At 38.5% G+C, this 24,121-nt stretch overlaps 1 protein-coding gene across 2 annotated transcripts in view; it reads left to right on the forward strand.

Moving 5' to 3' along the window:
• Positions 1-2,519: 2,519 nt before the first annotated feature.
• The window catches only part of gpc3 (glypican 3), a 142,487-nt gene continuing 120,885 nt past the window's right edge, over positions 2,520-24,121 (forward strand). Inside the window, exons 1-3 of one of the 2 annotated variants that reach the window (XM_028460013.1) lie at positions 2,520-2,611; positions 2,738-2,899; positions 15,974-16,135. In XM_028460013.1, the coding sequence (XP_028315814.1) occupies positions 2,743-2,899; positions 15,974-16,135 (319 nt within the window). In that variant the 5' untranslated portion in view covers positions 2,520-2,611; positions 2,738-2,742. Of the gene's footprint in view, positions 2,612-2,712; positions 2,900-15,973; positions 16,136-24,121 lie in introns of those variants that run through there. The other variant, XM_028460012.1, reaches the window with a different exon arrangement.

Genomic DNA, 24,121 nt, shown 5'->3' on the forward strand with positions numbered 1-24,121 from the left:
TTTAGTTTAGTAGATATCACTGCTAAGTCCTTTGCTAAGTGTAAGTGTACATAACTCTGTATATGACTGCGTTGGTGGTTTGTGTAACAGTTTTTATTTGAAACGTCTCATGAAAATGATTGGTTAAATTCTGCATTTGGATTTCTGGAAATATAAATGGTTGTGAATGAATTAATCTGTGTGTTGTGTAATATGGGTGTTGATGCGCTTTGATAAGTGGTTATAAAAATGCAGTGAAGTATTGGTTCAACTGTTTAAATGTGTGTATTTTCATTTCAGGTGGAGCCGAGCTGATGTTTCGTCCATGGAGGAGTTGAAAGTTGGGTATATCTGTGATGATGACACTCCTACAGTCCTCCAGTTAAGGTGCATCTAGTGTAGTTAGTGAAGTTATTCAGACTCTACTGCCCTGGTTGCTCCTTTTGGCTGGAGGACTTGTTTTCCTGCAAACTATTTGCCAAGTTTGGGTATAACTGCAGTAGTAGTAAATGCAAACGAGCAAAGATGAAGTTCTGCTCTGTTATGTGTTTTCTCACCGTTTGTTTTAACCTACTAATGAAAAAAAGAGCATGAATACCAGATATAGCCACCATGGAAACTTGTGTTATTATTATACATGACTTTCATTCCTTTTCTGCAGCTGAGGTTGACCTGGCAGTCCCAAAGTGCTCACAGTGCAGGTAGTACTTGCTGACCTACTGCAGTTTGTGCACTTCAGGCACTGCTGGTTACCTTCCATCGGCCTGACTGTGGTTGCGCTCCACTGGGTTTACAGGGAGTTTTGTTGGTTTGCTTTCAGCTTCTGTCAATTCCTGCTGTGCAAATCCATGCAAAGCTCTCTGTTTCTCCAACACACGCTGGCTCACGAAGCTTCAAGGAGACACCCCGAGCCCTGAAGACAAGCAGTGCAGCTAGAGGCACTGAATTAGTGTGTCTGACATTGCTGTTTGTCTCGCTGATCTCGGGTGGATGACTCGGCAATTTCAACACTTGGCACAATGATAGAAATTGCACAGTATCCATCTGCAATCCGCTGGATGTTGAGAAACAGATGTGTTTGACTCTGAGGGGAATGATAGTTTGATTTATGTTAGTAAAAATATGTGCGTTAATTCCCTTTTTCTGTTTAAATGTACTGAGATGGTGTCAGTTATTACTGTACTATTATTATTCTTGTGCGTATTATCCAAGGTTTTATTCAGGCAAAACAGTGAAAAACAGAAAAAGTATGTTGTTTTCTAATGATGTAATTTTTTGCTGAATACTTGTGTAAAATTGATGTTATAAAGAAGTGCAGTGGGGAAGTACTGTAGGGCTGAGTTAAAAAAAAAAAATCTATTAATTAATTCAATTCATTTTCCTTTGAATGCCCTGATATCGATTCATTAAATCCTCAAATCAATCATTTAATGCATCTCTTTGACCTTGTGTAATGCAGTGTTGTGGGCTCATTTCTTCATGTAAATATGGATATTTTTAATACTGCACGAAGTAAGAGTTACTTTCTACTATTTACAGCATTAGTTCTTTGTGGTCTCTCATTATAACTGAAATATCCTTAATCAAATCAGGCTCTTGATTTGGGAAATCCTAATCGATACCAAGCGCCACAGCTAAATAAACCTGTACTGAAGTACTTGTAGACCCCATTTACACATCAGACTGCATCGTTTATTCTAAAACAAATACTAAGTTAAAAAAAAAAAAAAAAAAAAAATTGATATGTGAATGGTCTATAATGCACTTTAGCTTCCACCTTGTAATATAATAACAGCAGATTTTCCCATATTAAGTCATTGGCTTTAGTTTCAATGTTTGTGCCACCTTAATATTTTCAATGGTGCTCTCCCCAAATAATTCTGGGGGCGCCACTGTAATGGATTCTTCATATTAGTAAAAAAAAAAAATAAAAAAAATGAAATGCTCAAGAATCTGCTAAATTAAGAATGTCATCTCCACGTTCCTCTACAATCTGCAAAAGAGAGACTGAACACTAGATGGCGCCATATCTATTGTAATGGCGTTACAGTGGAAAGAGCAAATCCTCAGTGGATGAATAAATAAATAAACACTGATTTAAAATTGCAAATCTACAATTGTCTGATGTGATTAATTGTTGATGATGTTACTTTTGCATGATTTTCACCTGTTTCTAGCCTATTTCCCTGTTAGATTCCTATATGCTCTGTGTTGTGTGTGTTTTTTTTTTTTAATAAAGTCACATTTTCAAATCAATAAAATGCTGTCACTGCAACTGTTTCTTATTGTAATTTATGAGCAGCTCATCGCTGTGCTGTGACTAGTAGCTTCAATATCTAAGAGCAGGAGCCCTAATTGGGTCCAATAACAAACGGAGCCATTCATCTAAAACGACAACAGCCCACAAAGCGCAGCGCATTATTCCTCCTACACTCACAGGGCCATGGATCACATGACCATCACAGCACATGAGGGAGATCTACTGTACGCTGGTGCGTGCGTGCTTGGGGGGGGTGCTTGCGCGCACTTTTATCACCAAACAAGTAATCAGCAACGGAGGATCTCACACACGCACACAGACTGGTCCAGCGCTGCAGGTGATGAGGAGGATGCTCTCATCATCCGCATCAACGTGAGATCCCGCTTTAACTTTGAGTGCCGAAGTTCCTCCTGGTTGTTGTTATTGGTATTTTTAATTTTTAATTTTTTTTTTTTTTTTGGGGACTCGTTTTGTCCGGTTTGGTAAACCATTGATCAGATGCCATGGCAGGCTCAGCAGTGCACGGGGCGCTCTTCCTGTGCGTCCTGATCCAGATGGTTCCTCTTACCTGCGCACAGGTGCCCAACTGCCAGGAGGTGCGCGCCGTGTTCCAGTCTCTGCATCCAGGGTCCAAGTGGGTGCCTGAAAGCCCAGTGTCCGGTACGTAACCGCATGTAATGCTGTTTTACGCACGTCGGAATCACAGAAAGTTGACCAGATGTCTGAAGAAAAAAAAAAAAAAAAACTTCTCTATTTCAAATTTGTGCAACTTAAACATTATCCCTTCACTGCTCTTTTCGCACATAATTGTTTTTTTTTTTTTTTTTACACCTATGGATAAATTCATTCAGCTCCCTCCCTGTTAACAAAGTATCTTATTCTGGTGAAGCAGGTTGGATTATATAAGCTTCCGATTAACTGCTAAATAAGGGCTCACAGTGAGTATTGATTAGTTTCGGTATCGACCCGAACATGGAGCCACGTAAGCTTCCCTGAAACCAAACTTTGGTCAATGCGGTGAAATGAGATGAGAGCATCTTTCTGCAGGAGTTTTGCTCAGGGCGATGGAAAACAACTACGTACGTACATCATGATACAGCCAAAATGTGAAAGTACAATCCATTAAACAAACAAAAAAAAAGTCTGATGAGTTTCTGCCCTTGGCATCAGACACAGACAAATTGTCACATAATATAAATTAGTGATGCGAGAGTGGTGCTTAGGACTTCATGGTGACATGATATACTGTAGTGGTGGTGCCTGTTGCATGTACAATAATAAAATATCTAAAAGAGACAATTGTGGCTAAACCTCAGACATTGGATGTTAATCTTTGTTTTTGTGTCGTATCAGCAATGAAACATTTTCGAGGTTAATACTTTATTTCTCACACACAAATGAAAAGGTTTGCATAATTACATGAACTGTTAGTCTAATAGGGGAAAAATGAACAGAATAACTCTCTGGATTCTAAAGACAAGAAATAAAGTTAGAGGATACTAACGCTGAACGATTAATTTCCTTTGCGATAACATTGCGATATGTGAAAGTCGACATTGTCGAACCTTAAAGCAGGGGTGTTGAACTCATTTTGGTTCAGGGGCCAAATATTTTATGCGGGAAATGAGTGATTTCAACGTTATCGTGCCCCAGTTTGTAACAATATCCAAGCAATAAGTGATAGATGTCAGTCCCAACAGGATATACTCTATACATTTCCTAGATTTTGTGACCAATTTATATTTAATTAAGGGAAATGTTATGTAATAATTTGAGGGAAGTTTAAGAATTTTGAAAGAATTTTTAGTTTTTTTTCCAACAGTTTATTATTAAAAATGCAGCAATGATGTGATCAAAGCAGCGGGAAAACGGTGAGCCCCTGCAAATATTTTTGTGTCTCATTTAAACAGTGATTCATGTTTTCTCTGTCATTTTTACATTCTGCTGCGGGCCAAATTGGCTGCTCCAAAGGGCCAGATTTGGCCCCCGGGCCATGAGTTTAGACCACTTGCTCAATGGAACAACTTCTGAGACTTCCTCTCTGTCTTTTTCATAATTTTCACTGCTTTCCTGACATTCCTTTACGAATTCCTGTCAGAATCTGAGTCATAAATGAAGTCGTCCTTTCATCCATCTGACTGACGAGTATTTAGCAAGTTTACAACTGTAATCGAAAGAGATAAATAAACCTATCAATACGGTTCATTTAGCCTTTATTGCAACATAAGCTTATAACAAAGAAAAACATATACATATTTAAGTCTGATATTGTTTATAATAGTAGGGATTGATTTATTGCTTGTGTTTGTAAAAAAATAAATAAAACCCACAACAAGAAGACACATTTTTTTTCCTCTCAATTATATTATTTGTCTAAAATCGTTCAGCCTTAATGGATACACTTTGCAGCAGATTTTCTTACGCTCCCTCCACCACATTAATTTCCATCTAGCAAAGGTTGTACAACTGAAACCAACAAGCTCTACACATTCTGTGCACATCCAGCTTTAATTAACCACCTTCACTCCTGGAACACAGATCATCTAATCTGCCAGCCCAAGAAAGAAAACATCAGAGCTGGCCAGGAAAAATATTCTGCCATGGAGCAGGCCTTGGCCCTGATTCCTTAATATGGGGTGGACGTCCTGCTGCACAGGCCATCTGTAGTCAGCCAAAGGTCATTTATGCACTGCCCTCCATTCTCCTCAGTCCCACTATCACGATCACATTTGATTTAGTTTCATTTTTTAAATGTATTTATTTGTTCACTCATTTATTCGTTTGTTTGTTTGTTTATAAAAAGGACAATAAATATGTATAAGATATGGCTATGGCTAATTTTCATCTCTAGTCCTTTGGCAGGTTGATGTAAGAACACACAAATATTTAATTAATATGCATTAAAATACAAATGTTTATTAAAAAAATCTATAACTATCACAGTCAAACCAACAAACTTTAAACACAGTGTTTAATTTCATGAAAGAACCGATCGATCCGCACAAAGTATTCAAGAAGTTACTTTTCAGGCCTTTAACATTTATGTTTAAATCATTTGTCCAGCAAACAAACAAACAAACAAACCATGCAATGGACTGGCGTTCTTTGTTTGTTTGTTTGATTTTTTCCCATATTTTCGGCACCCATTGTCAAAACAATTCCATCGTGTGCTCACCTCACAGGAATTAAAGGGTGTGCCTCAAATATTCTGGTTCCAGATACCACATTATGCCTTTAAGTAGTAGCTAATCAATAAGTGAGATTTGTTCGGACAGGAAAAGATCAAAATGTACAATTATATTAGGTTTCTTGTATAAATCCTCCATTTTTAGATTGCCGGAGAAGATCCATTCGAAAATCAGTTAATTTAATGTCCTGCTGTGGCCAAAGGAGACGGTGAATTGTAAAGTGCTTATGAGAAAACAAGTTAACCTTGTCCTCTGAGAATTTAAGAAAAATCAGCTCTAAATAGTTTTTGGTGAATCACGACACTGCAGTTTTCTATGATTATGTGGCGTGACATTGAAAGCTGTTCATTAACCCCATGTGATCTGGAATGAGTGGATGCCTTGAACATTAACAACAGAAATGATTAGCTATTAGGTTGGACTGGAGAATTATGTTTAACATCAATATCCTGCTCACTAAACAGAAGACATTCCCCATAGTTTTCTAATAAGACAATTTTTACATAATGGACAAACTAGATCACTTAATTCTGTCTTGAGATACAGACGAGTGTCATTTTTTACTTGTTCACCCTAAAAAACAAAAAAACAAAAGCAGGAATATAGAAGATTATGCTTGACTTTAAAAGATATAACAAATAATATCAGCAAAAAAGGGAAATGATTTACACATTTAGGATTTTTGAGTGGGATCTGACCAGGGTATTTCTGTCTATGAAGGTTTTGGAATGGGAACTGACCTGTATTGGTCTGACTCATGATGTGGGGGATTTAGTGAAATCTCTAAAGACCAACACTGCAGCAAAAACAACCCCCAAATTAAATACATATTTTACTGTTTATAGTGATGGATTTCCAAAAACCAGAACACAATATGAGAAAAAAAAAAAACCTAACATGTGTGGGAGTAGTTGCTGCTTTCATTGTGGATGTGGGCTGTTGGAGTGGCTGAAGGTGAAACGGAGGCTGAATATTGGGTCGTTCCATCGTTGTGTCATTTGTTCGCTGCAAATGTCTTTCAACACTTATCACAAGAGTGTAAACACAGTTAGTTGTGTTCGAGCTGTGCTGGGCGAGGACAATGTGGTGTTTACTTGTGACAGAGCAAATCGTAAAAAGAAGCCGCAAGTTTCTCACCTAATAAAAACATAGTGTAACGTCAGTTAGCTGGAGCTGAGCTGACAGCTGCCACAGGCTCCTGCCCAGAAATATTTCTGCTTTTTTATCAAGCTTACAGGTTGAGTTTATTTAATTTTTGATCTGAAAAACCCACAATAAAGGACTGTGCAATAGGTATACTGTGTCTGTTGTTTATCAGGAATAAAAAAAAAAGCTAATTCTGAGTCACTTTAGCCTCGTTTTCACCAAAATGAACTTCACACTATGTTGGAGCAAAGTTCTGAAGACAGGGTTGAAATTCCTGACATCTGGAAATCACATTAAGGGCTTCACATGTTCAAAGAAAGATCTAACAAAGCATTAGCATTAGCCAAAGTGTTAGTTATAAGCAACTCCAGACAGCTTCAGGCTACAATAACTGACACATTGACCTTAGCAGATTGGCTGGTCAATATTATTTCAAAATTCAGTAATTTTTGTGCCTTTTTATTCTCTATTCTCTAAGTCAATCCTTCATAAAATCAGTTAAATCCAAGCTGTGAGCAGAGCTTAATAATTCTACTGTATAATTGGTCCCCCATGAGCTTATGGTATTGTTTCTAAGGTTGGTTAAATTACAATATCTGTTTTTTTTTTTTGTATTGTTTTTACAAAGTGACACCATTGCTTTTTGCCCCAGAGCGGTATAGCTATAAGTCCCTTCTTGGCTAAATTCACCCAACTGGTATAATTTATGCTCATAATGAACAGCTTTTAGCATATTCTATATCTAAATACAACTAGTTTCCCCCATGGTCTCTGTCATTAAACTTGCAAAGAAGTCGTTTTCTAATTGGTGCTGGGAAACTGAGACACACACTGTGTTTGTGGCAGCCTCGTGTTCCCCTGACTCTGCGTTACCATGCTTATTAAAGATCTGAGGAGTAGGGCTGTGCGTGTACACTATAGGAGGTCAGTCTGCGTTGGCCTTACTGAAGAATGCCATCTTTTTTTAGGAGCAACAACAAGAACAAAGCCTAGAATAGCAAAAGTGATTGAGTTGTGTTTGTTTTTCTGCTTTTTCCATACTGAAGCCACATTGTGCCGTGAGATATTCCTGCCTACCCATGGAACAAGCTAGTATAGGGTATATCCTGGACACGCTGATTTATGGAGTGCAAAATGGGATCGGCAAACCATTGCCTTTAGATTTAGCTTCCCAATACTACGTTCACACTGCAGGTCTTAATGCACAATGAGATCTTTTTTGTGTGATCATTCATATTCCATATTAAATAATAATATTACATATTAAATGCATCTTCAATCAGCTTGGAGTATGAACAGAATGCGACCCTAAAGTGACCCTTATTCGCAGAAGAGGTCCTAAGGTGACAAATGACCCCGCAGTCACGTCCAGTGTTTATGGGAGTAAATATGCGTCGCGCTGAGAAAAAGAGAAGTCAGCACTTCATAACTTAAAGGAGACTGAAAAAGAAGAGCCAGGTTTATCGCTCTAGTCGTTTGCTGTGTAATGGGTGTTTTTCCACGCAACTACTCCTGGGACGTTTTCACATGGTGATGACTTAGGAGTCGGATAGAAAGCGCCTCGGCCATCCAGACTGCAGTCGCATTGCAAAAAATCGGAGACGTATCGGATTTAGGAGCACATATGAAAGTGCGATTTGAATAAAATCGTAATTGTGCTGTTCAGACACACAGTATGGGTGAAAAGATTGGATTTGGGTCACATTTGCCTACAGATTGCCTATTATGCCAAAGTCCAAGTTCTACATTCACAGAAAGTCACAAAAACCACATTTGTGCTTTCTCTGAACCATTTAATAAAGCTTTAGGATTTGTTGATATTTGCCCTTATAGGGAAACGGAGATCCTTGTAAAACGTTGTATAGGAGTAGTTAGTAGTTAGTTAGTTAGTAGTTAGTTAGTTGTACATACTCCACATAATTATAGACGTCACAACAATGACACAATGCCAGCCACAGTTACTGTCTCGCTTTTCCACCGTGGATCTAACAGTTGTCTACTAGGAGGAACAGAACCATTGTTATCAATGATGAGCGCAAACATCAGTGGACCCTTAAAAGGAACGATGCTCACCGTATTGCCAAGAAATCCACCCAAACTAGGAACACACCAACGTGCAATCAAAGTAATAAAAAATTCAGTTTTCATTGGTTTTGTCTTTATTATGCCCTAGGTTCATGTAAAACTATGAAAGAATGAATGGATTAGATCAGACACTGGCTTTGAAACCAGTACCATGCATTATCTGAGCTGGGCCCAGTGATAGACAATTGGTGACTCTTACACACGTGCACAAACATTCACCTCACCATGATAAGATACCCAGGCGCTATCACCATTGTCGAATACTAAGTATGGAGTTCTGAATTTTAAAAACCTAATATTCTACACTAATGTTTGCTTACTTTTTGAAATTATTCATGGCGTCACTGCACCTCCTCTGAGAAAATGCATAACTTTATGTACTGATAAAATGTCTCGAACTACTCGCTCTAGTTCTAGAGGCGAATGCAGCATCCCAAAATGTAAAACTGCTTTTGCTAAATTTGCCTTCTCTGTAATCGCTATGGGTCAGTGGAACACGCTGCCCACAGAGATTATTGCACGTACTACATTTAAAGCATTTGCTCATTCATCTAAACAAGGGCTTCTAGAAAATCCAACTTGCGCTCGTGATCAGTAACGACGTCATGAGGGAGCGATCGTTCACCTGGAGAAAGTCTTGGTGGAAAATTTTATAATGTTTCAAACTTATTTAAATTAAATGTATGTTAGTGATAATGTTAAAATGTATAAATCCATGGTCACATGCTCATCTACATTTAAACCTGCCCAGGGACTACAGGTGGAAATGAGCATTTTTGCTATAACCTGGTACAATGCATCTTTCCTTTTGGTCATTGTTAAATTGTGCACTGTCCCTGTCTAAATAAAAACCATACCATACCTCGATTAATCACAAGATAATTTGAACTGGTGCCGTTCCACCATATTGGCCATCTAGGGTAGTTGTGTTTTTTTAATGCAGTGAGACCCTGTTTAAGTGTCATATTTTTTTCAGTATATAGAATAAAAATACTGTGAAAGAAAAGTGAAGTTTTTTGTACTTATCATTAAGATAAACATGTGGTTTAAAAACTCAAAGCTTCTTTCACTTAGTTCTTCTTCTTATCTAATGTTTCACTTTAAACAGCCAGAGACAAGAAAACAAAACATTTCACTGCATTGATGACCTGTTATTTATGCATGTGACAACAAAGCCTTTCAATCCATTACTCACTGCTGTATCAATGAAAACATCAAAGAAAAAAACCTGTGTGTTTCTTAAAACTACTCAACTATTACGAGGGCAGCTTCTGCTTTTTGTGGTAAAATATTCAACCCCCTTTCAGGGTCTAATCATTTAGATATGTGTCACCTTGATCTAAAGTTTTGCACCAAAGAAACGTGCATCCCAATGAGTCCTTGCCCTACCTTGTCTTGTTTCATTTGGTTTGAGAGAATTGGCCATCAGGACACAAAAATCCACTAATTACCCAATACCAGGCTGCTAGAAAGTCGCTCCCAGTGCCCAGCAGCAATTAAGCTCAAAGTAGGTGAGGAGAAACAAGTGCAGAACTTAGAAAGGCAGAAGCAAAGAGAAGGTAAAATAGCTACGGAGGGGAGACGCAGAGCTGTGCCTGAAGTAAAAAAGCAGCAAAGCTTATTCCCAGGTGATCTGTCAGTCAGGAAAAAGGCTTTATTTAGACAAGGGGATTTTATTATTTCTGAAACTCCACGGGGGGAATCATTTCCCCTCTGAATCCTTCACTCACTCCTTATCGATGTTTAATGAAACACATTTATCATGTGCAAAACGACAAAGGTGTGCGTGATATAATTGCTGGATTCCCTCTCATCTCTCCTCTGCCTCCGTCCAGCCTGCTCACCTCCTGTGCTATTGACAGATGAATAATTCTGCCCCTGCAGTCTGAAATTAACTTGATCTTATCTGTCAGGAGTCTTTTGTCGGTATTGATTTAGGATATTACAGCCTGTCAGTATGCATAGAAAAAGGTGCCGTGCGACAGCTTTATTGCTGCTTTGCTTCATTAGACTGTGCACCGCAATCTGTGACGGGAGTCGAGAGTGAGTAAAAGCTGTTCTCTGTTTGATTCCTCAGCATTTAATTATCACAACTGTCACTCCGTGCATCTCTTGGTAGTTTCAACTTCCTCCTTGTCTGCTGTTTGCATTGTTACACTCTGAGCGTTGTTTCCAAAGATCTATTGTTTGAATAAGTGAAAGACACAAAACCGGGAACTAACAGAGCCTGAATCCTCTCTTTTATTCTGCACCTCGATTATTAAGTCTTTCCCCGCCGTTCTGATTAATCTCCCAGCTGCCTTCTTGTCAGCTGAGGCTGACAGACTCATGACATTTGTGTACTGCACCAGTCTCAATCAGCACCTTATCACTGCTGATGCACCTCATGGAGCAGATCTCACTCCCTCACGCACTTTATTAACAGAGCCTCCATCAAGCTCCCCATCCACAGGAGAGTAGTGTGGAGAGAAACGGCTTCTTTTGTTTGAGTATCAGACGGTTGTGCTCCACTTATGGCCACGCTTACGTGACATTTTTTTTATTCGGAATTAAGTAATTCGGAATCAAAGTATTCTGCTTCGTGTTTACATTTAAATAGTCAGTCTGAATTGACAATTACATGGAAACATGTATTTACAATTCTGCTTTAGTTCTGGGGTTTGGGAAGGGTTCTGATTGGACAAGGGGCGGTTACAACATAGAATACCACATAATAAGTACTATTTTCACTTTTATTTTGATTGTAATTTTGAAGCAGCAGCTCGACATAAACATAGTGTCTCACTTTTGTCCACGGAATTACACGTATACAAGATCGAGGAATTATTCCATTCGGAATGAAAATCAGAATAAACCAGCTGCTTAATTCGGATTTAAGTTTAATTCAGAATAGACATTTTGATTTGAATTACAGTAGCGGTTTACAAGGTCAGTTTAAAGAGGATTTAATTTGTATTCTGAATTAAAGGGGAATTAAAGCTCTCATGTAAACGTGGCCTTTATCTGTGTGCATCTTAGGGCTGGGCGATACGGATCAAAACTCATATCTCGATATTTTTTTCAAAATGGCGATATGAATCTTAGAAATGAGCCAACACATCGATTATTAAATTAATCACGATTCGACACGTGATGATTTGATACTGGTTCATAAATGTAAAAAAATGGATTGTTTTTCATAATAACTAAATTACAGGAACATGACGAAACGAAAGTTCAAGTCGCGCATGCCGCCCGGACACCTGAAGGGACAGACCAGGTGAAGGAGGTGATAACAGCAGCTAACTCTTTAGCTACGGAGCAGGAGATTCACTAATCCGGGTTAAACACTGGCGTTTGAAAGAATCTAGTGCTGTATCTTATGCAGTGTTGCCAACTTGGCAACTTTCTCGCTAAATCTGGTGACTTTTCAGATCTTCTTGGCGACTGTTTTTGTCAAAAGCTACCAGCTACAAATCTAGATACTTTTCTTGATGTTATTTGAGAATTTTTTTGATGTTTTTGCAACTTTGACGTGATGTGATGGCAAAAAAAAAAATTGTTATATTTATTAATTTTGGAATATGATTACTGTCGGATTTGACATAAATATAGATAATGGTGATACATCTGTTTGGTTACTTTCATGGATACAGACATATTTACCTTGTTTAAAAGTATGGAACAGCCACAAAGTGATGAAAAAGAAACCCTGGGTGGGGATAAGACATATCAATTCAGGGTTAAATTTGCTGATGCAAAATGCCACGCAGGAACATTTATTAACAAATAATATACCACTTTTGACTTATTCTCCTATGAGGGACAGCATGTGTGAGTGAATTCTTTAGTGTGGCTTATTTAGAGGAAGGTCTGGGTTATGACGCACTCAGCAATCCTAACTTTGCTTTTTTTTGCTGTTCTTAGAATGAGCAAAAGCATCAACTCCTAAAATGAGTATTTGAATACAAAATAAGCTATGAAATATAAGAACTGCTTATAGATGATGTTGTTGATTTTACTTTTTTGAGAAGTGAGTTGGGAATAAAGTGTAAATGTATTACCAGGTTTTAGACGCTTTCCTTTGGGCATGCTGTGTGATCGAATAGTAACGTCCTCTGATAATTAAAAAAAAAACAAAACCTAATATTCATGTTGTATCATTACAAAAGTGTATAACTACTGTATACATGGGTACCAAGGCACCAATCCAACAAACATACTTTACATGTACAGTATATGAATAATGGACATGATGCACTGCAGAATCACTGTGAGGTGTAATGATGTCTCAATGGCAATAAAACTGTGCTAAATTATTATTATTATTATTGTTATTTTTTAAATAAATGCGCACATATTTTCCACAGGCACTCTAAGTTTATTTCTACTACAAAGATCTTAAATATTTAAGTTACATTCCGATATTTACAAATGGCAGTAAATTGTGTTTAATTGATGTGCGGATGATGAGGGGGTCCTTGTTCCCAACCTTTTTGGTCCCTGGATCCAAAAAGTTTGTGAACCCCTGCTTTATCATATAATGACAAAAAACAACCTTCACTTTAACCTGCTTAGGTCAAACACACTCCGTCTGACACATTATCCAAAGGCTGCTAGGGTTTGATTTAATTTCCTCTGCCCAATCAATTCTTTTATCAAGTCTGTGTATACATGAATAAAACCTTCCAGCATTTGCACCATTTTTTCTTTTGTTCTTACAAAGCTATGAAAGTCAATCTCATCACACAGGTCCAATTTGAGGCAAATGTTATTAAGCCACAGAAAATGAGAGCATGCAACACGCTGTGTTTGTTTGTCTAAAGACTTCCCTGCTCCCGGCGCTCATCTTTGTGGCTTAAAAAAAAAAAGAAAAAGTGTTTTGATCCTTAGAGTGAAAAGTGTAGCCTCGAGTGGTGGAAAACTTTCTGTTGACCAAATTGATCTCAAAGCAGAGCTGCACAGCCACAGCGTAATGCAGGGATGAACATCAGAATGGATTATTTTAGAGGAGGAATTTATTTTCTACCTCAGCCCTGCACAATAACACAGGCAGCACCTTTTAATCAAAGTCTTATTCGGGGTCGCAGAATCTACCGTAGACTGCGACTGTGTTCGAAATGACACACTAACGTACTATACACTACAAACTCAATGAGTATATATTGTCTACTGTTAAAATCATCATGCTTTGACTGGACTTCATCATTCAACCAGAGCACAAATCATGTTTCCAAAACAAGGACAACCGTAAATTTGCAGTGACACTACTATATACTATAAGTATGATTAGGATGGTAACCATTCCCACTGAAGTGTAGTTCCAAGTTTCCCAAGATGCATTTCAAACCGACAATGAAAAAAACATGAAGCACACTGAGGCTATTATCTCTGTTAATTCACCACCTTTGAAAGTCCTGAACTCGTTTTAAGCGAGATCGTGACTGAGCAGAATATCAACATAGAGTAGTGTAGAGTAGAGTAACTTTATTGATCCTGCAGTTGGGAATTTTACTGTCATGACAGATCAGATGAAGTGCAAGAAAAAAACAACAGAAGGCAACACATAAAATACCCAAAAGACACGCAGAAAATAGTGCAATGACGGAGATAAAATACGACGATACAATAATAGAGGCTATATTTAAAACGAAACATGTGGTCATTTGATCCATAAAATGCACGTATACACACTTCATTCCGACATTTCGGAGATTCCATATTGTCTGCCACTTACTACTGACAAAACTTCTGGTTAACTTCAAAACAAAAGCCCTATTTACAAAAGTGTTTTAAAACTAGCAAGCAGAGATGCTTTTGTTTTGAAAAAGGGATGTTTGATTTTTAACTTGAAGCTGATTTCACATTCTCTGAATTCGCAATGCATCATGGGGCAGTTGAGTATGACTAACGTGCCCACCGCGCATACAAAATTTGCTGATATAGTATACATCCAGATATTTCTCACCTACTATCTAATGTGAACGCACTAGATACTTTTGACGCCAAACTTAGTATGAGTAGTACGTTAGTGTGATATTTCGACCACATTTCTTTTGATTAATGTTGTTGTAGGGATGTAACGATTAATCGTAAGGCAGTTAAAAATCGATTCATTGGTATCACTGTTCACATCGATACTGTGAAAATTGAATCGCAGTACTTTTTTTAAACAGCAGAGGGCGCTATCCAGAAGTGTTGGCGGCAGGCGGAATCTGCTACTACTTTCTTTCTGGCCACCTTCTACTCTTAAACATATTCATAAATGATTCCTTATCTTTCTTCTCTATTATTTTCCTTCTTTTATCTTATTTTTAATTTTTATTTTGTATCTATTTAATTATTTTTTATACTATTATTATTATTATTATTATTATTATTATTATTATTATTATTATTATTATTATTATTATTATTATTATCATCTTGTTATTTGCACATTCTAGTCTAACTACTGTTTATATTTATACTTATGTTTATACTTATTATCATCTTTTCTAGCTGATTGTTTATTGTTGAAAAATTTTTGTTTTCACTATTGAAGAGAGCACAGTTGACCGAGTCAAATTCCTCGTGTGTACAACATACACTTGGCGAATAAAGATGATTCTGATTCTGATTCTGATTCTGATTCCTTACCCCTTTTGCACCTAAAGAATATCTGTTATATTACGTGAATATCTGTAAAAGTCACATTTATCTATTAGCTCTGTCTGCTAGCATAGCATCTCTTCTTTACTGCAAGATATCTGCTTGCCAACCGACCACTCGGTTACCAGCGCCCTCTGCTGGTCCAAACAAATATCTGATGTAAATACAGTGCAATGACTGTTTTTTTTTTTTTTTTTTTAAAGTCCAATTGTTAAGGCACAAAATACATTTTCAGTTGCACTTTTAAAAATAAAAAGAACTATTACACAGTTTTTCATTGTTTACTATAGAACCAGAATTTAAATTAATAGGCTGCTTCTTCATTTGTATTATTCCTTTATTTATTTCATTCAAAATTATTTTTTAGTTAAATTGCATTGTTTTGAATAGTTTCTCAAGGGATCATTTTGACAATGAAAAAAAAAAAAGAAAACAGTACAGTTTTTTATAGTTTTGAGCCCAAAAAAAATAAAGAAATATTTTTCAGTCATCAAATGTCTACAGTCCCATTTTGTAAAATAAATCGTGGGAGAATCGTAACGTGAACCCAGTATTGTGAATCGAATCGTATCGGGAGTTGAGTGAATCATTACATCCATATCTTGTTGATGTATGAAACTGATGTTTCAGGAAAGGAAAGGTGCTCATTCACACTGCTATCATGTCTTTGTCGACTTCCCACCAGGTGCTGATCTGCAGGTTTGCCAAACCAAAGGGCCGAGCTGCTGCTCGAAGAAGATGGAGGATCGATATCATTTAGCTGCACGTGGCAACGTGGAAACCAGCCTGCAGATTGTCAGCGCTCAACTCAAAAGCCTAATCATCCAGAACGCTGCCATATTCCAGGGTAAGATTCTACCAAAGTATCTCATAACCTGCTTTAAAAAGAAGTAAATATTGTTAATGTGTGCGTTCAACGTTCTCATGTAATAGTCACATGTAAGCATGGTTCTCATCAATGAAGGGATAAAACTTTAGTATTTAGTTAAACTCAATGTTAGAATGACAGAGAAGTGCTGTTTGAAATACTTTGGCTTTTTGCACAGTCGTCTGTGCCAGACGTGCTGCTCCAGAATGTGACAGCCTCCTGAGATTATGGCAACGCAGCAGTCGGTTATGACTGTCACTCACAGAGAAGGAAATTGGCACTCGGCTGGATGAGAGCGGCCAGAGAGAGAGACACAGCGGCGGTCGGACAAGCGCAGGCCAACAGACATATGCTAAGCACACGTTCTGTCAGAAAGCGAGCGGGTAGATGAAGGTGTAGGAAGAAGGAACGGAATGATAGAGGAGTGAGATGACAGCTGATGTAACAAGCAGGGAAGCAGAAAGTAAAGTGTCAGAAGAAACACTTTAACACATGATCAGATCCAGGTGTCTGTTCTGCCTTTTAGCTGCTCTAAGTGTGAAAGACACTTCTTTTCTGTGCTTTTTCGCACTTTTTTATTGTAAAACTTTGAACAGAGAGCAGACGTGGAGCCTGAAAACTTAGATAATCAAATAGTTTGAAAGCTTTAGGGAAGTTGAAAAGTAAAGCAGTGTAGCCAATGTTTCTTCCTCTTTTTATATACTGAGAAATATACATAAGATAAGACTAATACTGTAGGGGAGAGATAAACATCTAATGGCAAGAAAACCGAAGATAACTAGTTCTGTAACAGCAAAATAATTGTCTGATATTATGCAGACATCGCATTAACTTATACTGTACACTTTGGAAAACTCTGCAATGTCCAAAACTATTTCACATGTTTTTAATGAATACAAAAGGAGATTTTCTCCAAACCAACACTGTTATAAAATGTATTGACGTGCTTAGATCTTATCTTTTTCCAATGATTAGGTTTTAATAAACAGTTAGGACTTGACTTAAATGCTTAAATCTGCTACCCATGATCATTCTTTATTAGATACATTTATAATGTAGGCCTCACTGATAATGAATCTAACTTTATTTACTCCAAAAAGACAAGAAAAAGGTTGAAATTTCCACTTGAAATTTTGTCTTCAACTCCACCATAAACACTTTGTTTATGTTGACATTGCAAACTATTTTCGATTTAATCATCTTTCAGGCCTATACTAAAGATTTATCTGATTATTGTCTCCAGCAGCTTTAAATGTGAGTAAATGAACACCAACTACAGCTAATGCAATGTGGGATGGATTTTATCCAGGCTAAAGTCCGTCTATGTGAGTTTACTTGATATCACAAACCATCCAACCACCCATGGATGAATGGGTAGATGGAGGAGAATGGGATTATCAAGTGTTAAACCAGTAATCCTTGGCTGTGGATTGCTGGTATTTTGGTAAAACCTTTAGTCAGTTCCTACCTTGTCTTCCTGTGTTATGATAAGTGGCCAATGTGGCCACCTTCAGGCTAGCTCAAATGCACAGAAACAGACATGTCATCTCATTCTGTCCAAGCAGAAAGCAGCAGTTGTTTGTTCCCTGTTAAAGGTGAGCTTTAGTTATCAGGCAATTGCCTTCCAGCATGGCAGACCCGTGCACGGTCTCAGGGGCTTTAGGATGCACCAACTCTTAATATGTGCACACTCACAGTTTGTAAAACCCAGCGCCAATCCTGACACGCCAATTAAAACTTGAGGTTTAATGGGGACCGCGGGCTTTGCTTGACTTGCCTGTGTTGTTACACAGTAACTATGTTAGAGACCACTGCTGTGGTTGGGCTGCACTTTCTTAGCAGAGGTTCAATCCTAATTACTGTAGCATAGGACCGGATAGATGTCCCCAAAATACCCCTACATTGAGATTCTTTTAACATCCTGGTCTTATCTGTTTCCCTATTCTTTATTTTCATCCTCCCTATCTTCTCTCTCGTTCTTTGGGACCCTGTCATTCTCACTCTTTGTCTTTTTTATGCGCTTACTCATTCTCTCACACCCTCTTTCTTCTATTTGCATTTGTATTGTTGGGAATGAAGTACATGCCTTTCTTGCAATCTTCTGTGCATCTCTCTCTCTTTCTCTTTTTTACCCTTTTCTGTCAGAGATCAAAGGGCCTCCCCTCTGCACTCCTCTGCCTCCCATCTTTGCGGTCTCTCTCCATCCTTCCCCACCTATCCTACCCCGCTTTCCCAAGCCTTCGACAGAGGTTTTCACCCTTTTGAAGTCAACATCTCCAAACAGTGGAAAAGTAATGGCTTTGTCTATCGGTGTCTTCCAAACACTAAGTTGAGAGGCTGCAGGCTTTTTTAGAGATCAATATTAGGAAATAGGTAAGACATTAGGAGGTTATAATGAATTCATGCTCTTGGGCATGTTTCAAATGCCTTACGACAACCTAATGAGCCTTAGTAGACGTCTATATATTGAAACCGGAAAACTGCAGACAGTGGAGAAACTGCAGCATCCCTCACAGATAAAGATGCACTTCAATCTGAAGTCCGATCATCATAAGCTCATCCTACCCCAGGGGCACTCATTGGCTTGATGCTGTCAAATTAGAATAAAATGAGTATCTGTAACCCTCTGCAGGATGCACATATTCAAATCCAATCCTGTGGAGGCTGATCTGATTCAGATAGCTGATGAAATTGAGAATTCTATAGCACTGCAGTGATGTGTAGGCTGCATATGATCGTGATTTCTGCTGTGGAGAATGAAATCAGTGCCAGGGTGTAAACACTAAGAGTTTAGAGTTTTGCATCATTTGTCACAAGTGCATAGTTGTCATCTGTTGCTCAGGCTACACACACAAGGCTCTACAGGAATATTATTGAACAACATTGTTTCGGATGAACCTTAATGTCTTAACCTCACCTATGAGACCTGAAAGAAAAGGAATAAGTAGCAACAAAACTGCCAAATATATTTGTGGTATTTGTACATATACAGTAAATCTCAGTGCTTAATTCCCCCCCAGATGGAGGTAGAGGGACTGCATGCAACGTCTCAAAATGTCTAAAGACACTAAAACAATAGCATCATTCATGCCATAGAAGAGGAAAATAAATGCATGTAAAGCTGCTGGGGATGATAATTTATTTCATTTTTTTTCATAAACTGTTCCTGCATTTCATCCAAAAGTTGTTCTCAACCACTCTTAATGCCAGAAAAACACTGCCTAAGTTACATATCTGGTGTTTTCATGGGTTTGAAATGATGTTGTATGTTGATATTTTGGATTCCCATGGAAACGCCTGAATACGGCTGAAATCGAAGTCACAATATCACGAGGAATAGCATTAACATACAAGAACAAAAATGACTTCAAGTGCATCACAGTCTTCTTTGTCTGGGAAAGAAACACAAGAATGAAATACAAACACTTCTTAAAGAAACTTTTCTGCTTTTGCACCATCTTCGCATTAATAGAGCTAAAGTTACTTGACTATTTGACAAAAACCTATTGTTTATGGTGGAGTCAATAATAAACTTTAATTTCAACCTTTACAAGTAAATCCTCCGGTTTTTCGGAAGAAATATCTTTGATTTATTGATCTCTGAGACTTACACAAATGTATGGGATTATTTAGTGAGATGATGGCTTGTAGTTGCTTCTTATCTTGCCACCATTTATACAGGCGCATATAAATAATTACCCTTTATAGATGATGGTTATTATAAAGTGTTAGTGTTTATTTAAAGGGGCAGTATTATGAAAAAAATAGCTTAATAATGGTTTTTCTATAGTGATATACATTCATTTAGCGTCATTCACAGGGCCAAAGTTAAAAAAGTTGTGTTTCCTCCCTCCCTTCTTATTCCACATTTTGTAAAACGTCAGCTCCAAACAGGCGAGTTAGATTTTTCTCCCGTTGTGACGTCACATCGCGCGAACTCCTCCTGACAATACTCGCTCCTCCTACGCTATAAGAATCGAGAATGTGAGCTCCTCCCTCTCAAACAACCTCACAGGTAAAACAAACACTGCGGTTTAATATAGAATATATATTATACTTTATTGTCATATATGTAAAGCTACATACACAAAATTTGTTCTCTGCATTTAATCCCTCCCTGAAGAGTAGCGGGCAGCCACGCTGTAGCGCCCGGGGGGCAATTACAATCAGTTCCACTTTTAGTAGCCGTTATGCAGCCTCGTATCTCCTTTGACATGATCTCACATGTTTGAGATGAAGAGCATTAAATTCGGACTTAAACCATCAAACCACACCTTCTACCATTTCTGACAAGGACACCAGTTATTTGCAGCGGACAGATTCAGCTTGGGTCGGCATTAATGAGCAGCAGTCGATCCTGGTTTTCTGTATTTACATGCACGGAGCTTTTCTTCTCTACAAAACGTCTACAAAACAGCAGAGTTGGAACTGTCGCCCCCTGCAGTCACAGATTTTTTTTGGCCGCATTTGTAAAAACAGTGGAGGATCTCTTTAAAATCCATGTGTTTTACATGTGAATTTTTTTTGTTTGGCTGAAAACAATAACAAGAGTTTGCGGATAGCAAAAGAAAATCACTATAGTGATCAGCTGTGGCATAAAGTTTGCGTCTACAGACACGCCCACTCTTCATGAAGGCCCCAAAACGACCTGTTTTTAGAAGAGTCATTAAACTGACTTTTCAGAGCACTAAAACTCTGGAAAACAGGCAAGTTTGGAAAATAAAACATCAAATACTATATTGTTGGGGTTCTTGGAACAAATGGAGATGTGTGAAAAATAGCATAATACTGGACCTTTAAATTCGATTAATATTGTTTTCTAAAAAAGATGTCTGACGGGGGAAGGCCTGCGTCTTTCTCCCCTGACCATTAGTAACTGAATTATTCTTTCTTTACAAGTGAAACAGTCGTATACAGTGTAAGCACTTTCAACAGTTTTTAAGGAAAGACTCAAAAGGAAAAGCACCCCTCTTGATGATAGCATGTTTAACATTCTGCCTGTAAGCCCAATGTCAGTCTTTTCTCACACTAATTAGAAATATGTCAAAGTTTAAAGCTGAGAATGGATGTGAGTGATTGTGTACAGCAGCAGCAATACCAAATGTTTATGATAAAACCCAGATTAATGGATGTTGATGTGATTAAACTCGTGTCGTCTCCCCCTCTGTCCGGCTTCACTATTTGTGTCTGTATATAAAGCAAAAACCCATTCAAATACGTCATCTGGCATTTTGGTTGACTGACGGCTCTAATTGTTGGTATTTCCCCAGCGATAAGTCCCTCAGAGCTGTTTGGCTTTTGTTATTGTGATGCAGAGCCAGAGCCCATAGATTAAAAATTAGTTTATCTCCGTCTGATAATGAGACAAGCTATTATTCACTGTGGATGTTATCGGGTGAGGGCTGATTGGCAGTGTGAAATCGGGGCGCGTCTTACTGTGTGTTTTCATAAGATGACACATCAGAAAATAAAGTCTGCAGTGGCTGGTAGAAAGGAACAAGACCGCACTGCTGTCTCCTCAGTTTCATCTCGGCTCCTGAGGAATAGACTTCACCCAGAAGGGAACCAGGTTCAAGTTTAAAGAGGAAACCCAATTAATAAACAAGAGAGACCACGATCGACTCCATCGCTTATGCAGTGAAATGTGTGTGTGTGTGTGTGTGCGTGCATGTGTGTGTAAATATCAGAGAGACTGTGTGATATGTGCTGATAAAAGTGGGGCAGGCAGCCCATTGCTCCTCCAATGACTCAATGAGTTCATAGCTGGCTGGCACAGTGGGGCATTGGAAAACAGGACTTGGACTACTTTCAGGCAGCATGAGGATGATCTGCATGTGGCTCCACTCGCAGCCCGTGGGGCAGAGGAGCTTTGCTCTGCTTTGCTTTGCTTTTCATTGCTTTGCTGCTCACACTCACACTGTGAGAGACGGGGAGCTTGGAGGGAACTTGAAAGGTTGCTCATATCTTTTTATCAAACATAAAGACCTTGGCCACCCTGCAGAGCACTCTGCTCAACAAACTCAGCAAACGTGTGCGAGTGAGGTCGCACACGTACGGCATCTTTTTAAAAGTTCACTGACAACAGAAGTGTGAATACATTTTCTTTTGTGTCCTTGAGTTTCGTACACCTCATCCCCCCGAGGGCCACCAAATTAGCATCTCATTAGCAGGTGTAAAAAAAAAAGAAAAGAAAATGTCTATTGACTTTTCTTGCTTCTTCTGGATGGATTTTAATTACTCCAAGTGTATAAGGAATTACAATAGTGGAACCCCCTGTGGCCCTGGTGCAGGTGGATGTTGACCTTGAGTGGAGTTTGCCCTCATTTGTCTGGGATAGTGCTGAATGGACATTTGCCATGGCAGTGACCCAAATGAGATGTGGCAGGAGGCGGATGATGCAGAGGCTGGTGGGTCCAAGCTGCCTCTCCATTCAGCAGCCAATATTGAAAACCTGACTTCTCTGCCCTCTGCATCCATTCCTCGTCTCCTTCTCGTTAGCCGCCCGCTCGATCCTAAGTGCTGCAGGCGTCTGGCCTGAGCAGACCTCTCTACTGTTCCTCCCGTCATCTGCTTTCCAATAATCATCCCCCGCGCTCACTCCACGGAGTCAATTTGTCTTGTGGAGTAGTATCTCCGTGTAATCCAATAACTGTGAGGACTGGTGGGATATATCCCTCTTGTGAGACGTCTCGAGTTGTTTACTTGCTGCCTCGGGCTAATCTAATAACTTAATGATGGGGAGAGACAGTTTTTTTTTTCGTCCAATGGGTTCCTTCGAGCATCGTTTACCACACACGTTGGGGGTATATCAGCCATTACCACATCTTTTCTATCAACTCATAATTTGGTTTAACTCTACATGTTATCATTATGCATCACTTATTACGATCCATGTAATGAGGTTTTTTGGACATTTTGATCACTCTGCTGGTTGACGGGATCCTAATAAAGCTGGGCAGCTGTTTGATATCTAAGTTCTGCTGGGTCCGGATAAAAAAAATGCTCAATATGTCTTTTTGCAGTGAGCTTCATGAAGTTTTTCTTAGCCGGAGGTAAAAAAAAAAAAAAAAAAATAATCCAAACAGACCCTACAAGACTTCATGGTGAAACAAATGTTGCCATTGTCTTGCGTGTCCTATTTTCTTTCATTGTCTTGTCTGCTGTTTGAGGAGAAGCTCTGATATAAAACAATAAATCATTTAAACCAGAGGAAAGAAGTAGATTTCTGGGTGCAGCTTTTACTTTGATTTGTATTTCCCTAGTGTCTGGCTTTCTCTCTGAGTGTCAGTCACAGGTGTTGTTCTTAAGACGCTTCACACGTTTCTTTAGATTCAACTGGACAAAGGGAAGTACTTTGTATGTAAAATAAACTCAGATGCTTCAGCTGTTGACTGTGCTGCAGCAGATACTGTAGCTCCTATCATTTGTAATGTTCTGCTTTTATGAAACAAACCTATTAATCATCTTAGATGTGGACAAACGGACTGAATTTATGTTCATCATTGTGTTGCTGTAGCCATTACTAAGCCATCTTTGCTTTTTGTGAGGGTGAATTATTTATTATTGTTATTATTATTGATTATTTTGTGAATACTGTCTGAGTGACTGCTTTGGTAGTTGCTTTGTGTCACAGTAGCATTAATGTGGATGGAAGGACACACAGCACACACTGCTTCCTCCAACAGGCTTTTTTTCCCACTGTGAAAGTGAAATCCTATGTAACATTAATGGGGATTAAATAAACCCACCTCCCTCATCTAATGTATCACATTTAAACATGTTTTCTCAGTTAGGATGAGTCTTAAGCCCACTATCAGCTTCTGTTTCTAAATGCTGCACTAGAGTGGAATGTTCTTTTAAAATAACAGTAAGATATTGAGTGGCCAAGTCTCAGAGAGAGAGTAAAAAACATGCCTGCTCACAAAATAAGCAGACGACAGTTTGATTTACAGAAAACATGAAATT

Source organism: Gouania willdenowi, chromosome 10 (genome assembly GCF_900634775.1).
Source record: "Gouania willdenowi chromosome 10, fGouWil2.1, whole genome shotgun sequence".
Taxonomy (NCBI): domain Eukaryota; kingdom Metazoa; phylum Chordata; class Actinopteri; order Blenniiformes; family Gobiesocidae; genus Gouania; species Gouania willdenowi.